At 43.0% G+C, this 17,366-nt stretch overlaps 1 protein-coding gene across 2 annotated transcripts in view; it reads left to right on the plus strand.

Annotated features, from left to right (window-relative positions):
* Positions 1–17,366, plus strand: part of GPCPD1 (glycerophosphocholine phosphodiesterase 1) — a 92,314-nt gene that overhangs the window by 8,470 nt on the left and 66,478 nt on the right. For both annotated transcript variants that reach the window (XM_077282656.1, XM_077282657.1), the window contains exons 3-5: positions 14,406–14,496; positions 16,191–16,275; positions 16,963–17,038. In XM_077282656.1, the coding sequence (XP_077138771.1) occupies positions 14,406–14,496; positions 16,191–16,275; positions 16,963–17,038 (252 nt within the window). The remainder of the gene's footprint in view (positions 1–14,405; positions 14,497–16,190; positions 16,276–16,962; positions 17,039–17,366) is intronic.

The raw sequence follows: 17,366 nt of genomic DNA on the forward strand, positions 1-17,366 counted from the left end.
AAAAAACCTGAACGTGTGCACATAGCCTAAGACTTTTATTACTTTCTGAAATAATTGGAGGTTTAATCTTCTAAATCTATGGGAAAATTAGTTGAAAAATTGTGACTTTTGTTCCCATTTAACAAAGAGGCCTTGCTGTGTGGGATGAGGAGTCTAGTTTAGGGTTTGTGTAATGATGTTTTTGGACTACATTGTATTTCAGGGAATGAAAGCCTTAACCCTTACCAGACCATTAGTTATGAAAAGATCACACAAATCAGTTTTCTGTTGTAAGAATGTTGTTACGATTGTTTTTTATTGTATGTATTCTTATGTTAGTTGTATTTTTGGATTAAACCCCCCCACATGCATTTAATTAAGAAACAAAAATTGTCTCCAGAGGTGGACAACCTGACTGACTTTAAAAGTTAGAGTAATGTGCAATTTTAGAAGACTATTGACATGTCCTAGAAATATATATCGGAAGTTTTAACCTGGAGTGGTTTAGGTGCTCAGATCACTAAAGCAAAGGGGCACAAGGGCTGAGGTGGGCTCTGCTGTACTCCCAAGACAAAAGAGGATTTTCAGGTTTAGCATTGAGCTTAGGAGTCAGGAGTGATAAACTGATGTAAAAATTGCCTCCAATGTATGGCCAGCTTTAGAGGACATACAGTGGCTTGCGAAAGTATTCAAGCCCCCATCCTCCTTGGCTTTTTACCTATTTTGTTACGTTACAACCTGTGTTAAAATATTTTTGTAATCAGATTTGTGTGTGATGCATCAGCACTAAATACTCTAAGTTGGTAATGTGAAGTGATTAAAAATATAAGCATAAAGTAAATTTATGGGATCAAAAAACTAAAAAATGGCATTCGCATATGTAGTCACCCCTTTTGCTATGAAGCCCTAAAAATTTCTGGTACACGCAAGAACTTCATAAGTTATTTTCTTAGTGAAAGTAAGTCCACCTGTGTGCAGTCTAAATGTCGCATGGTCTGTCAGTATATACACAACTTTTCTGAAAAGCCACAGAGGCTGCAACACCATTAAGCAAGAGGCACCACTAACCAAACACCATGAAGACTAAGGAGATATACAAACAAGGCAGGCACAAAGTTGTTGAGAAATACAAGTCAGGGTTTGGTTGGTATTAAAAAATAAATAAAAAAAAAAAAAAATAAAATCCCAATCTCTGATCATCTCCCAGAGCATCATCAAGTCTATTATCAAATGGAAAGAACATGGTGCTGCAACAAACCTGCCAAGAGAGGGCTGCCCACCAGAATGCTCAGCCCATTCAAAGAGGGCATTAATCAGAGAGGCAGCACAAAGACCAATGGTAACCCTCAACAAGCTTCAGCGTTCCCAAGCAGAGACTATAATATCTGTCCATATGACCACAATAAGTTATATACTCGATAGAGGTGGCCTTTATGGAAGAGTGGGTAGAAAAAAGCCTTTTACTTACAGACAAAAACTTGTAAGGCTCGTGCTCAGTTTGCGTTTGAGGAAAACTCAAATGTGTGGAGGAAGGTGCTCTGGTCAGATGAGACCAAAATTGAACTTTTTAGTAAATGCTATGTCTCGCACCAAACCAACACAGCTCATCAGCCCAAGAACACCATCCCCACAGTGAAACATAGTGGTGGCAGCATCATGCTGTAGGGATGTTTTTTGGCAGCAGGGACAGGGAAAATGGTCTGAGTCAAGCTGAAGTTGGATGGTGCAAAATACATTGATATTATTGAGCCAAACCTGTTTGTCAGTGATTTGAGACTGGGATGGAGGTTCTCCTTCCAACAAGACAATGAGCCAAAGCATACTGTTAAAGCAACACTCGAGTGGTTTAAAGGGAAACGTGTACATGTTTTGGAGTTGCCTAGTCGAAGCCCAGACCTTAATCCAATTGAGAATCTGTGTTCAGACTTGGATTACTGTTCTCCAGAGCAAACCATGTAACTTGAAGGAGCTGGAGCAGTTTTGCCTTGAGGAATGGGCAAAAATCCCAGGGACAAGATGTGGAAAGCTCAGACTTATCCAAAGCAACCTTCAGCTGTAATTGCCACAAAAGGAGGCTCTACATAGTACTGACTTTAGGGGGTGAATAGTTAAGTACACAGAAATTTTTAAGTAATTTTGTGCTCTTTGTTGTTTGCTTCACAATAAAAAGAAAACCAAATGTTCTCTGTTGTAAGCATGTTCTTTACATGAACTGATGCAAACCCTCAAAAATGAAGAAAAAATGAAATTCCAGGTTGTGAGGTAGCAAAACACCAAAAATGCCAAGGGGGTGAATATTTTCACAAGCCTCTATATATTCAGTCCAAATTGTGGTCATTCCATCATACAAGGTCACCAAACAGGATAAATGCTAATTCATTCTTGTTTGCCTTCTGTCAGCTGTAGATATATTTAACCAATGCTATTTTCTATCCTTGTAAACAAGTCGTAGACATGGCTAGGACAGAGACCTGCAGTCAAACCTGATCTTCCGGTCATTTCCACCCCTCTCGCTGCATTCATCTCCGCAGTATAAAATTAAGATAATACGCAGTCATCAAATTACTCAATGCTTCTATCCTACTGTCTGTCTTAAATCAAACAAAAAACAGCATCTGAGAGAGAATAAGTCTTTGTCATTAACAAATCCCATAGAGGGGTAAGAAGGGTTCAGTCTTGCCTAAATCTTTCATCCAGAATCATCGGAAGGTTCTCATTCCTTCATGGTCTTCCTTTTGTGCGTTGCCATGGAGACACTCTTGCCTGGTCTGCTATCCTGTCCCTGGTACCCCAAAAAGAGCAAATACCCTTAGTACCTTCCAGGTATGACTCCTTTGCTATACTTACTAATAACCTTGCAAGGGTTCATTCTCACAGTTAGGTTTCAATAGTGCGCCCTTCCTTAGCAACATCGCACCACTGGCCTGAAGTGTGCTCTTCCCAATACTTCAAGGTAGCTTTACCTCTGCAGCATTGGAGAAGCAAGGTTGTACTGAAGCTCCAACCAACTTCAGGGCATTGCTTGCATATTCTATTAAAGTGCTGAGGAGTCTGGGCACAGCTAATAGACTGCAAAGGTGGTCAATTACATGGGCAATGTGCACTTAAAAATAAGACTTCTAATAAACAAGTACATTTCTAAGTTACTTGTTTTTACAAGTAGTTTTCTTTTTTTATCCTTACGAGGAGAATAGTACTTAAAAAATGTTGCCGTCATGGCTCTACTCGGGGACACAATTCGGTGGTCTCTGGCTGTGGGTCGGTTTCCCTCTGTTTGACCACTGCCTGTGTTGTATCTTTCCAATTGCTGGTACTATTCTTGTCTTTGCTGTGTTGCTTCTTGTGCAGGTGTTTTCACTTCCTCTTTTGGTTTGTCCTATCACATCTTGTTAGGGACTTTTTATACTCTCCAGGCACATGCAGTCTTTGCTGGCTTTTTTCCTAGTTAGATGGACTTTTGGAGTCCCAGCTCCCTAGCGAAAGATTATCTTGCTGAGGCTTTATTTCTTCTGTGGTTTATTTGCGTGTTCCCCTTCTCGGCTCTTCTCCCATTTTATTACACTCAGGGTCTGGGGGTTTTCACATATACCAAAGGTCTTTTTGTTTTGGTTTCCTATTGTTTTTTTTGTATTTCGTGTATGATTGTGTGAACACGTTTTTAGCCGTGTCTCACCCTCTGTCTGTGTGCACTATGTTCTGTTATTTTGGGTTACATTCTGTGTGTAGTTGTGGGTGCAGTTAAAGGGAACTTGTCACCCCGTTTTTTCAATATGAGCTAAAAATAGCGTTCAATAGGGCCTGAGCTGTGCTTTACAATTATTATTCTCTGATTCCCCACCTTTGCTGCCAAAATACCTTTGTAAACTCGCCGTTTTCGGCTGTCAATCACCCTGGTCCGGTCCGATGGGCGTTGGCTAGTCTCTGATTATCACCACCTCCGGGTTTTCACTAAGAAACTTCTTCCCGCCATTGGCGTTGTATTTTGCGCCTGCGCATTAGTGTGGGCATAGCATACAGCACATCATTGACTTCTGGGGCACAGAGGTTACAGTGAAAACCAGCACATGCGCAATGATGTATTGTATACTTTGCCAACATTTGGGCAATACATACTGCGCATGCGCTAGTGCCTAATGCACTGCGCAACCGCCAAAAATGAGCGCGATCTGTGCTATTCACAAATCGAGTTACGCCTGACACGCCGAGGAGCGGGGGGGAGAGACAGCAATTTGACAACGCCCATCGTACCGGGGTGATTGAAAGCCGAAAACGGTGAGTTTACAAAGGTATTTTGGCAGCAAAGGTGGGGAATCAGAAGATAATAAAGGCACTATTGTAAAGCACATACTGCAGTGTGTCTTCAAGAAAATGGCGCCGGAAAGCGCGGACTGCGCAGGCGCCGATCCCGGCAGCAGGAGGACCAAGAAAATGGCGGCGGAAAGGAATCAGGTGGCGTAAGTAACAAATTGCTGTGGCATGAACTGCCACAGCATCATCAGGGCGCAATCATGTCCACGGTGTCCCCACGGATCATAAATGTCCCCCTGCTCCCGGCAGTCCGCGCTTTCCGGTGCCATTTTTTTTTTTCTGGCACTGGCTATAATATAACGCTAGGAGCGTCGCGCCTGCGCAGTCTATAAAGGCTTCGGACAGAGTGACGCTCCCAGCTTTATATTATAGATGGAAATAAACATACTAGAAATAGGAGGAAACCAATATGGCTAAATAGAGCTGTAAGGGGCACAATAAGAAAGCATTTAGAGAATTAAAGGAAGTAGGTGGTGATGAGGCATTAAATAAATATAGAAAATTAAATAAATTCTGTAAAAAGCAAATCAAGGCAGCAAATATTCAGACACAGAGAAAAATAATCCCAAAATATTCTTTAACTACATAAATAGTAAGAAACGAAAAAATGATAGTGTTGGCCCCCTTAAAAATAGTCTGGGTGAAATCGAGGATGAGGAAAAGGCCAATATGCTAAATGGCTTTTTTTCATCAGTATTTACACAAGAAAATCCCATGGCAGACAATATGATCAGTGATAACAAAAATTCCCCATTAAATGTCACCTGCTTAACCCAGCAGGAAGTACGGCGGCGTCTAAAAATCACTAAAATTGACAAATCTCCGGGCCCGGATGGGATACACCCCCGAGTACTGCAGGAATTAAGTACAGTCATTGATAGACCATTATTTTTAATCTTTAAAGACTCCATAATAACAGGGTCTCTACCACAGGACTGGCGTATAGCAAATGTGGTGCCAATATTTAAAAAGGGGACAAAAACTGAACTCGGTAATTATAGGCCAGTAGGCTTAACCTCTACCGTGGGTAATGTCTTCAGCCTGATTCTTGCAGCAGGGCGCGGCTTTATAGTTCTTGGTAAACCCTGAATTTATCTATGTAAGAACACAAGTGACTTAAGGTACCTTCACATTAAGCGACGCTGCAGCGATAGCGACAACGATGCCGATCACTGCAGCGTCGCTGTTTGATCGCTGGAGAGCTGTCACACAGACCGCTCTCCAGCGACCAACGATGCCGAGGTCCCCGGGTAACCAGGGTAAACATCGGGTTACTAAGCGCAGGGCCGCGCTTAGTAACCCGATGTTTACCCTGGTTACCAGCGTTAAATGTAAAAAAACCAAACAGTACATACTTACATTCGTGTCCCCCGGCGTCCGCTTCCTGCACTGACTGAGCGCCGGCCCTAACAGCAGAGCGGTGACGTCACCGCTGTGCTGTAGTTTCACTTTCACTTTACGGCGCGCAGTCAGTGTGGGAAGCGGACGCCGGGGGACGCGAAGGTGAGTATGTACTGTTTGGTTTTTTTTACATTTTACACTGGTAACCAGGGTAAACATCGGGTTACTAAGCGCGGCCCTGCGCTTAGTAACCCGATGTTTACCCTGGTTACCAGTGTAAAACATCGCTGGTATCGTTGCTTTTGGTGTCAAACACGACGATACACGCCGGTCTGACGACTAAATAAAGTTCTGAACTTTGTTCAACGACCAGCGATATCACAGCAGGATCCTGATCGCTGCTGCGTGTCAAACTAAACGATATTGCTAGCCAGGACGCTGCAACGTCACGGATCGCTAGCGATATCGTTTAGTGTGAAGGTACCTTTACCCCTCCATGATAAATGAATTGATTACTTGGCAAGTTGCGTGCTACATTTCTGTTTTTTTTTTTTTTGTTGTTTTTTTTTTTTTTGTGTGTGCATTTTTTACATCGTCTCGTTCCCTATATTTCTAATTTAGAATACTATGTTTTTGTGTTTTGTTTTTTTTTTTTTTTTAAATCGAAGTTTTTTTTTCTGATAAATGAGCTAGAGGCGAGCCATATGTAGCTTGCTCTCCTGTGACTTGGCTTTCTGCATGCCAAATTGTGCTACTTCCAATAACTTTCAGTAAGCAGGATAACGATTGGTATTAATTAAGCAGAATCGCTGTAATGCCATCCACCATCATTCATTACTACACAGTGACATCCAGATATATTTGGACAGTGACTGAATCTTTGTGATTTCAGCTCTGCAGGCCACTATTTTTGATTTAAAATAAAACTGAGATGTAGTTCCAAGAGTAGACTTTCAGGTTTAATTGAAGGGGTCGAACAAAAATACTGTGCAAAATGTTTAGGAATTGCAACCGTTTTTCACAAAGCCTCAATTCAGGGGCTAAAAAGAACAAATTAACTCTATCATAAATGTTCATTTTTAATAGTTTGTAGAGAATCCTTTGCAGGCACTGACTGCCTGAAGTCTGCAGGCCGTGGGTGTCCCAAAACACTGGATTTCCTCTTTTGTGATCCTTTGCCGGCCTTTACTGCCGCTGACTTCTGTTGTTGCTTGTTTGTGTGTCTTTCTGCCTTAAAGGGCCACTGTCACCCCCTCCAGCCGTTATAAACTAAAAGAGCCACCTTGTGCAGCAGTAATGCTGCATTCTAACAAGGTGGCTCTTTTAGTTTTTGATTCAGTTATTCCCTCAATAAAGCGTTTTAAAATTTGTACAAAATAACCTGTCCTTAGACCTGGAGGCGGTCCGAAGCTTCCTCGGTGAATCTCCCAACGGCCGTCACTCTTCTCTTCTGGGGATGTGGTCGCCGCCCCCTTCGCGCTGTTGCTTCTTAAATCCGGCGCCTGCGCTGTGCGTGCCTGCCTGTGACAGGCTCAGTCTTCATTGTCCGTCATAGGTCAGATGCAGGGTGCCTGACTGCGCCTGTGCCGGCAGTGCGGCAACCCTGTTGCTGAATCTCCGCCCCGCACTGTGTTATTCATTATGCACAGTGCGGGGCTGGTATTCCTGGGCATGCGCACTGCGCTGTTCAGACGCTCCCCAGTTCAGACGCTCCCCCAGCTCAGACGCTCCCCCGGTCCCCCGCCTTCCAGCGTTGTAATTTACGGCTGCTTCATTCCAAACCCTGGCAAGGAAACCTGTATATTACGGCAACGCTGGAAGGCGGGGGACCGGGGGAGCGTCTGAACAGCGCAGTGCGCATGCCCAGGAATACCAGCCCCGCACTGTGCATAATGAATAACACAGTGCGGGGCAGGGATTCAGCAACAGGGTGGCCGCACTGCCGGCACAGGCGCAGTCAGGCACCCTGCATCTGACCTATGACGGACAATGAAGACTGCGCCTGTGCCAGGCAGGCACGCACAGCGCAGGCGCCAGATTTAAGAAGAAACAGCGCGCAGGGGGCGGCGACCACATCCCCAGAAGAGAAGAGTGACGGCCGTTGGGAGATTCACAGAGGAGGCTTCGGACCGCCTCCAGGTCTAAGGACAGGTTATTTTGTACAAATTTTAAAACGCTTTATTGAGGGAATAACTGAATCAAAAACTAAAAGAGCCACCTTGTTAGACTGCAGCATTACTGCTGCACAAGGTGGCTCTTTTAGTTTATAACGGCTGGAGGGGGTGACAGTGGCCCTTTAAGTTTAGTCTTCAGCATGTGAAATGCTGCTCTGTGGGGTTGAGATCTTGTAATAGGCTCGGCCATTGCAGAATATTCCAGTTCTTTGCCTTAAACTCCTGGGTTGCTTTCGCATGGTGTTGTAGATCATTGTTCACCTGTACTGTGAAGCGCCGTCCAATCTACTTTGCTGCATTTGGTTGAATCTGAGCAGAAAGCATTGCCCTGTACACTAAAGAATTCATGCGGCTGCTTCTGTCTTCGGTCACATCAATAAACACTAGTGACCCAGGACCTTTGAAAGCCATGCATGCCCGCGCCATCACACTGCCTCCACCATGCTTTATAGTGGATGTGATATGCTTTGGATCATGAGCCGCCACAAGCCTTCTCCAAACTTTATTCTTCCCATCATTCTGCTACAAGTTGGTCTTAGTTTCATGAATGCTTTTCCAGAACTGGCGGCTTCTTTAGATGTTTTTTGGCAAAGTCTAATCTGGCCTTTTGGCTGATAAATGGTTTGCACCAAGAGCTGTAATTCCTAAACCCTCACTCCAAGTAAGATGTGAATGCCCTCAAGTTATAGCTGAAAGTCCTGCATTGTAAGGGTATGTTCACACAGGACGTTTTTGCTGCGTATTTTTGCTGCGTTTTTTTTATTCTAATTTTCAGCTGCTTTTTACAGTTCCAGCAAAGCCTATGAGATTTCAGAAATCTCATGCACACATTGGTTTTTTGTTTGATCAGTATTTTGTGCTGTGCTGCGTTTTTTTTTTTTACATACAGCTTGTCACTTCTTTCAGCGTTTTTGCTGCGTTTTTTCACCCATTGACTTGAAAAAAAAATGCAGGTATCATTATTTTCCGGCTTTTTTGCTGCTGAAAATCCAAGAACATTATCCTGGACAAAGAGAAAAAAAACGCTCCAAAAAATGCACCAAATATGCAACAAAAAATGCACCAAAAACGCACCTAAACCTGCATTTTTGACGAAGCTTCTTTCCTGCCAAGATGATCAGGTTTTGCTGCAGAAAAAAAAAGCATCAAAAACGCCCTGTGTGAACTTACCCTAAAGGGAACCTGGCAGCAGGATTGTGCGCAGTAATCTACAGACTGTCAGGTTGGTGCTGTTATACTGATTAAAATGGTACCTTGGTTGATGAAATCCGTCTTGTGGTTGTTGTTTAAACTTGTTTGAAAAAACATGCACTGTAGCATGATTGTATCTATAATATCCATTTAAAGTTATATAATATAATTACATGGATATTATGGATGCGATCATGCTACAGCTTGGGCGCTGCTGCCTGCGTGCTTAATGTGAAATTATTATTTTTTCAATACATTAATATTCAGTATGTAAAATAGGGTGCGGCTCACTGAGGGATCAGTGACCTGTCATCAGCCATACGGATGAATATCTAAGCAGAGCACCACATGAAGACCCCCACCCGCAGGCCGCCCCGAAGCACAAGAATCTCATTAATTGAAAATAAACATAAAGCGACAACCACAAGACGGATTTCATCAACCAAAGGTATCATTATAATCAGTATAATGGCGCCAACCGGACACTGTCTGTGGGATACTCGGCACAATCCTGCTGACAGGTTCCCTTTAAGCCCATATTGATTATATAACTTTATCTTGAATATATTTTTGCTAACTGCTAAAATGCCAAAACTTGTCACTGTCCAAATATTTTTGAATCTGCATTTAAAGGGAACCTGTCGGCAGGATTGTGCACCGTAACCTACTGACAGTGTCAGATGAAATCTGTCTTGTGGTTGTTGTTTAATCTTTATTTTAAGTTTTGAGTTAACTTTTCACAGATAGAGGGAAGAATGTATTCAATTATATGTATATATTTTTTTAATTTATTTTTTTTGCCTAAAATACAAAGGAACTGTCATCTTTTACTTTCGGCCTTTTTAGAGATCGTTTTATCTTCAACTTGCTTAACTGTTCACAATAATAGGAATTTTGACCAGAGGTGCCCAAACTTTTACATGCGAGTATGTATTTGTGTGTGATTTACTCTCATAATATCTGACCCCTCAATATCGTTAGGTTTATATCTGACCCGTCATCCTCTGCCCCCCCACATCATACTCCATCCCCTTGCCTCATACTCATAGATCTCTTCCCCACCATCAGCTGCACTCATCTGTAAGTTGCCTCCTGGCTCCTCTGTATAGAAGCAGCGTTGGCACCATTACAGTCTCCTAAGAGTCAAATATTTAGTTTTCATATCTGATGAAAAACATTTACCCTTAGTTTCCTTTTGGCATGTTATATTGGTATAGTGCAAGTGAGGTGACTACACGCCTCTGTTCTCGTGTATCTCACCATCCTAACCTGGCTGTCACAGTCATTGCTGTGTAGGAGTATGTGCATACTTGGCATTGCCTGGAAAACAGAGTGTGTCTGAAGGACTCCCTGATAAATAACATAGGTAAGGCTACTTTCACACTTCTGTCTTTTTGAAGACGTTGCAATGCGTCGTTCTGTGCAAAAACCGCATCCTGCAAAGTTGTCCGCAGGATGTGTTTTTTGCTCATAGACTTGTATTACTGACGCATCGCGACGTATGGACACATGTTCTATACGTCGTGCACTGGATGCGTCAGTAATTGGCGGACCGTCGTCACAAAAAAAGTTCAATGTAAGGTTTTTTTGTGGGATGGGTCCGCCATTTTCGACCGCGCATGCGCGGCCGAAACTCTGCCCCCTCCTCTCCGGACTGCAGAATGGGCAGAGGATGCGTCCATCCGCTGCCCACGTCGTGCAGAGAATTCACAACGTCCATTGGTACGTCAGCCCGATGTATTGCGACAGGCCCGTACCGACGGAAGTGTGAAAGAGGCCTAGCTTGCCAGACTTTTCCTTCAGGCTGAATGGCTCAGTCCATCTCTTCTCTTCCTTATCTTGTGACTTTAGTTTAGAATTACTTAATTACAGTTTGACTAAGGGTACTGTCACACAGTGGCACTTTGATCGCTACGACGGTACGATCCGTGACGTTCCAGCGATATCCATACGATATCGCTGTGTCTGACACGCAGCAGCGATCAGGGACCCCGCTGAGAATCGTACGTCGTAGCAGATCGTTTGGAACTTTCTTTCGTCGCTGGATCTCCCGCTGTCATCGCTGGATCGTTGTGTGTGACAGCGATCCAGCGATGCGTTCGCTTGTAACCAGGGTAAACATCGGGTTACTAAGCGCAGGGCCGCGCTTAGTAACCCGATGTTTACCGTGGTTACCAGCGTAAAAGTTAAAAAAAAAACAAAAACGTACATACTCACATTCCGGTGTCCTTCAGGTCCCTTGCCGTCTGCTTCCTGCTCTGACTGCCGGCCGGAGCAGAGCACAGCGGTGACGTCACCGCTGTGATCTGCTTTCACTTTACGGCGGCACTCAGTCAGAGCGGAAGCAGACGGCAAGGGACCTGAAGGACACCGGAATGTGAGTATGTACGTTTTTTTTTTTTTTTTACTTTTACGCTGGTAACCAGGGTAAACATCGGGTTACTAAGCGCGGCCCTGCGCTTAGTAACCCGATGTTTACCCTGGTTACCCGGGGCCTTCGGCATCGTTGGTCGCTGGAGAGCGGTCTGTGTGACAGCTCCCCAGCGACCACACAACGACTTTCCAACGATCACGGCCAGGTCGTATCGCTGGTCGTGATCGTTGGAAAGTTGCACTGTGTGACAGTACCCTTAGTCAGGAGCAGGATTGGTTCATGGCCGAGATTTCCTTACCAAAAAATTGCGTTCTACACATTTTGCTTTGCATCTTGTGGCTCTGGTTAAAGGTTATCTGTCAGTAGGGTCAGCCCTCCTAAGGCGTCTATATGGCCAGGTGGGTCACAGGCACAGGAAGCTGAATAAAGTGATATCTGGTGTCTTATTCCAGAGGAATCTTTGATTTTCTTAATATGTAAATGAGCTGTTAAGATCTGTGGGCCGGACATAGATCTCCCTGAGAATCTGACTCCAGAACTTGTTATAAAAGGAAAGGGGGCATTACTAGTGAGACATGTAATGACTGAGTCTGCTCTTCCGATCTACGTTGAAGTAGAAAATCTGGAGAACAAAAAAAAAAGTGTAAATAGGCTCTTAACTATTTAACAACATGGGGTGCATTGGGGAGAGGTACACTCATCTTGTTTTGTTGCAACTAAGCAGCATGTGAAAAGCATGGATCAGCTGTGTCCAAATCTGTGCTGCTGACAAAGATGGATTGCAGACGATGTTCTTGAAAGCTTTATTTCAAAACAGGTTAATAGTCATTAGTTTGTCTATTAACCTGTTGAAATAAAGTTTTGAAGAATATCATCTGCCATCCATCTTTATCAGCAGCACAGATTTGGACACCTACATCCGATTTCACCATTCTCCTGATCTATAGGTACCGTCACACTAAACGATATCGCTAGCGATCCGTGACGTTGCAGCGTCCTGGATAGCGATATCGTTGTGTTTGACACGCAGCAGCGATCAGGATCCTGCTGTGATATCGCTGGTCGTTGATTAAAGTTCAGAACTTTATTTGGTCGTCAGATCGCCGTGTATCGTTGTGTTTGACAGCAAAAGCAACGATGCCAGCGATGTTTTACAATGGTAACCAGGGTAAATATCGGGTTACTAAGCGCAGGGCCGCGCTTAGTAACCCGATGTTTACCCTGGTTACCAGTGTAAAATGTAAAAAACCAAACGGTACATACTCACCTTCTGATGTCTGTCACACGTCCCCCGCCGTCCGCTTCCTACACTGACTGAGCGCCGGCCGTAAGTTAAAGCACAGCACAGCGGTGACGTCACCGCTCTGCTGTTAGGGCCGGCACTCAGTCAGTGTGCAGGAAGCGGAAGCCGGGGGACGCGAAGGTGAGTATGTACTGTTTGTTTTTTTACATTTTACACTGGTAACCAGGGTAAACATCGGGTTACTAAGCGCGGCCCTGCGCTTAGCAACCCGATGTTTACCCTGGTTACCCAGGGACTTCGGCATCGTTGGTCGCTGGAGAGCGGTCTGTGTGACAGCTCTCCAGCGACCAAACAGCGACGCTGCAGCGATCGGCATCGTTGTCTGTCTCGCTGGAGCGTCGCTTAGTGTGACGGTACCTTATGTCTCACAATGGTAACGTTCCCTTTTAATTAAAGGGAACCTGTGACCCTCAAAATCGAAGATGAGCTAAGCCCACTGGCATCAAAGGCTTATCTACAGCATTCTGTAATGCCGTAGATAAGCCCCCGATGTATCCTGAAAGATGAGAAAAAGAGGTTAGATTATACTCACCCAGGGGCGGTCCGGGTCCGATGGGTGTCGCGGTCCGGTCCAGGGCCTCCCATCTTCTTACGGGTGAGTATAATCTAACCTCTTTTTTTCATCTTTCAGGATACATCGGGGGCTTATCTACAGCATTACAGAATGCTGTAGATAAGCCCCTGATGCTGGTGGGCTTGGCTTACCTTCGATTTTGGGGATTTTGGGGGTGACCGGTTCCCTTTAATACAATCTATAGAGGCAGATTCTCGGGGAGATTTATGTCCATCCCATAGATCTCAGCAGCTCATTTACATACTACGATCTGGAATAAGACATCGTATCAAGATATCGTTTTATTCAACTACCTATAATCTACATAACCATATAGACCGCTTAGGTGGGTTGATCCTAGTGATAGATTCCCTTTAAGAGTGCAGTATTGGATATCAATTGGTGAAGAGTGAATGTTCGCGGATAACTTGTTATCTGAGTATCTTGGGCGTGCTCGGATAATATGTTCGTGTCCCTGCTGCTGTATGTTTTGCATCCGTAAGACACGTGCTGTAAGACGGCCTCAAAACATGCAGCCGCAGGGACTCAAACATATTATCTGAGCACGCCCAAAATACTTGGATAGCACGTTATCCGAGCACATTCGCGATCACTAATAGTAATCGATTCCCCATGTAGACATTGTATCTAACCTATGTACCGTAGTTCTTGTCTCTTCATTCCCGTTCCGATCCAACACAGATACTCCCGCTGCTCCCCCACTGGTCGCTGTTTACAAGCTGCCAGCGATCACGTACCTTACTACTAGTACTGGCACCACCACTTGCTGCCAGTATGGCACATCATTGCCAGAAGAGTTGGCTGACTGTCCATAGAATTGTAGAATTGTGTTTACTTTTTCCATTAAAACAAGATGGTTGCATATTCTCCTGGGAGATATCACAGCCAAAAAGTTTCACTGAAAACAGGCATTACTGACAATGAGCAATAGAAAAGCACAGTGCCGCAGATTCCTTGTGCTGCTTACTGCATAACCATTTAAAATTATGAATTATTCTCTCTGACTTATGTTTTTTTTTTGTTTGTTTTTTTAGTATGTGTGCCAGCCCTTAATTGACGTCTCTCTTGAGCTTTGCTGTACTTCCATTTTTGCAGTTGAACACTGGCACATATGAGCATGAAACCATAAGAATCAGAACTCTTCTCTTCTGTTAATTTCAGATGAAGTCCTTGCACTATGTGGGAGTTGTGATATTTTAGGAGCCTGGAAACCCCAACATGCTGTTATCTTGCAACCTGATGCTAATGATTGGTAAGTAATGTAGCCATTTAACCGTGTCATAAAGTCATCTGGTAATATGTTAGATGCATATGTAATTTACAATAAGTATTCAGTAAAATAATTAGTGTTAATTGTATTGTATTTTTGACTAGCTTTCTTTCCTCCCCTTTCCATTTTTCCTTTTCCCTACACTTATAGGTTCTGTTTTTTGTGTTACTGTTTTGTATTACTTATATAATATCTTTAAAATCATAAAAAAACACTTTTGAGTAAGACAAAAATAGATATAATTCTGCATTTTTTTTTTTTTTTTTGGGGGGGAAATTCCCTAAATTTATTTTAATATTATTATTCATCAGACTGGTATGGTGGCACGCCTTTTATGGGTGCATCATTACGATTTTATTCAAAATCATACTACATGTGCATGACGGCATGGTCGCAGATCATAAAGTATGCCATAACTATATAAAAAATGACTGACAGCAGCAAAGGCTGTCATACAATACTAATAGTGAATACATTAAATTTTTTTTTTTTTTTTAATAAAGATCTATTCACTTGGTGTTGGTACCTTGTGGTGGTCTGTGGGGTGGGGTGGCTTTGAGCCTTGGGGGCTTTGCCCTGCAGCATGGATGCTATGTGGCACTAGGGTTCTCCTCCTGCTGGTACACATGGCAATGCTCATTTTAGGTTAGATTCTCACTGACAGGTTCCTAATGCCGTGGCATTGGGCTTCATACAGTCTAACCAGAATGTTAAACAAAGAACATTTGTAAATTTTTGCCTAGCGGCATTAGATCAATGTATGATTTTTGGAGGAGCGGGCCATGTCCTTTTTTTCTACATTTACTTTATGATCTATAAGGGATGTGTGAGGAAGGATCTGATCACATATTTGCTTTCTAAAGTTATACTAAAGAGATATATACAATACAGCGTGATAGATATATGCAGATTATACAAACAAAAAACATTGATGCCTGTTTTCCACTTTTACCTATTGCATATAGCTGGATCTTCCTGAAGGATCACAAATAGAAAATACAGACACTGCAACCATTTTGGCTATTTCTGCGCAGTTTCTGCTACTGTTTAGTTCTTTTACAAAATGTCTGTTTGTATATTTTGTGGATAGAAATAATGCCCATAACATGGCTAAAATGTTACAATCTGAAAAGGGTTACATTTATTTTTTACATAAATCTTTCACTGCAATTGTAAGGGCTGTCAGTCTCTTTCAGGGATTGCAGCTTGGGCTATGTTCAGAGGTGTTTGCTGCATGGCGAGGAAGGTTGTAATGTCATACTAGTGAGTATTAGGCCGCAGTGCACTGGACAAGCCTAATGCTGCCTTGTACATAGGCTCTCGCCTTAACCCCACATTCTGTGCTCCAGTCAAGGCTTTGGGTTCATCGATCCCTGAATTAGTGGGTAGACAGCACAATGTGTATATCGAGGGGTTGCACAAGGGTTGCTACTTCCTCAAGGAGCTGATTGGCAAGGGTACTGCGACTGTCATCCCAAATTATCTAATATTGGTGATCTATCCTCTAGTCCATCATTAGTCTAATCCCTGAAAACCCATTTAACTCTGATTTACCCACAAATGAGTAAAGTCTTCTACTGCAATGTAAAGAGTTAGTGTTTTACTCTGGTCTATAATGTTATAATGGCAGTTCTAGACAATTCTGTGATTTTATAGAACTTTTTTTTCCCCAACAGTACAATCTGGAAAACAAATGTTACACTTCCAAGAGGAATCAAAGTACTGTATCGCTACTTCAAGGGCACTTTTCTGGAGCCAAGGGTATGTTACTGTTTTGTTGGTTTTTTATTTGATCTGAACACTTTTTTCCTATCTGGGATGTATTATTTAATCTTATTCTTTAAATTTGAAAAAAAGTTAAAAAAAAAGCAAAAAAAAAAAAAAAACCCTACTCTTGTTGTTTTAAGTATTTTTTAGGGTGTGTGTCAGATTGCTGGGAGTTCAGCCCCCTGCACACCCTCTGATAAGTGTTTTGCTGCTTCAGCGGTGGCTGGTTTTATAGTGGACATGACCAGAACGGCACAATGCTGTATACGGTTCAGTGGCCATACTCCCATGGAAGTGATCGTGGCTAGTATACTATAAAATAGGTATTCATTATCGACATTCTGGAAACGCCCCTTTTAAAGGGTTTCGCGCTTCAAGACAAACCCTTTTGGGGTGCAAATTGCAGCTAGCCATACATTGTAGTATGAAATACAATGTTACATTAAAATGACTGACAATCCAGTACTTGGGTGGCTTATTCCTAATGGCTCTCTGCTCAGATGTAAAGAAATGGAGTCCTTAGTGGGGAACCTCTTACAGTGGGGAAAATAAGTATTTGGTACACTGCCGATTTTGCAAGTTTCCCACCTACAAAGAATGGAGAGGTCTGTAATTTTTATCGTACATACTATGAGTGTATGGAAAGGTTTTCAGTGCAGATGTTTTACTTTTGATTTACAGAATAAAGGCGAATCATGCCAAGTCATAGTTCACAAGTGGGAGACTCATCTGCAGCCACGATCAATAAAGCCTCTAGGTACGGTCATCTGCCATGTGTAATATAGATGAATTCAGCAAATCACTATGTTGGTGCCTCACATTTTGCTTCATGATTCTGTAGCTTTTGAATCATTCTAGACATACTTAGGTGACGCACCCTACAAATCCAGTTCTAAAAGCCATTTTCCTGTTGGGTACTAGGTTTCCTCAGATGCTGAAAGTATAAAGGCTATACCCTCCTTCACATTCATTTTTTTATTGTCTTAACACATCTAGAACAAATAAAATGAAGCCACTTCTTGGAAGTCTTGTTTTGCGTTTACTTTAATCAGACTCCTATGTTTCCATGGTAACAGACTATGAAA

Source organism: Ranitomeya variabilis, chromosome 2 (assembly GCF_051348905.1).
Source record: "Ranitomeya variabilis isolate aRanVar5 chromosome 2, aRanVar5.hap1, whole genome shotgun sequence".
Taxonomy (NCBI): Eukaryota; Metazoa; Chordata; class Amphibia; order Anura; family Dendrobatidae; genus Ranitomeya; species Ranitomeya variabilis.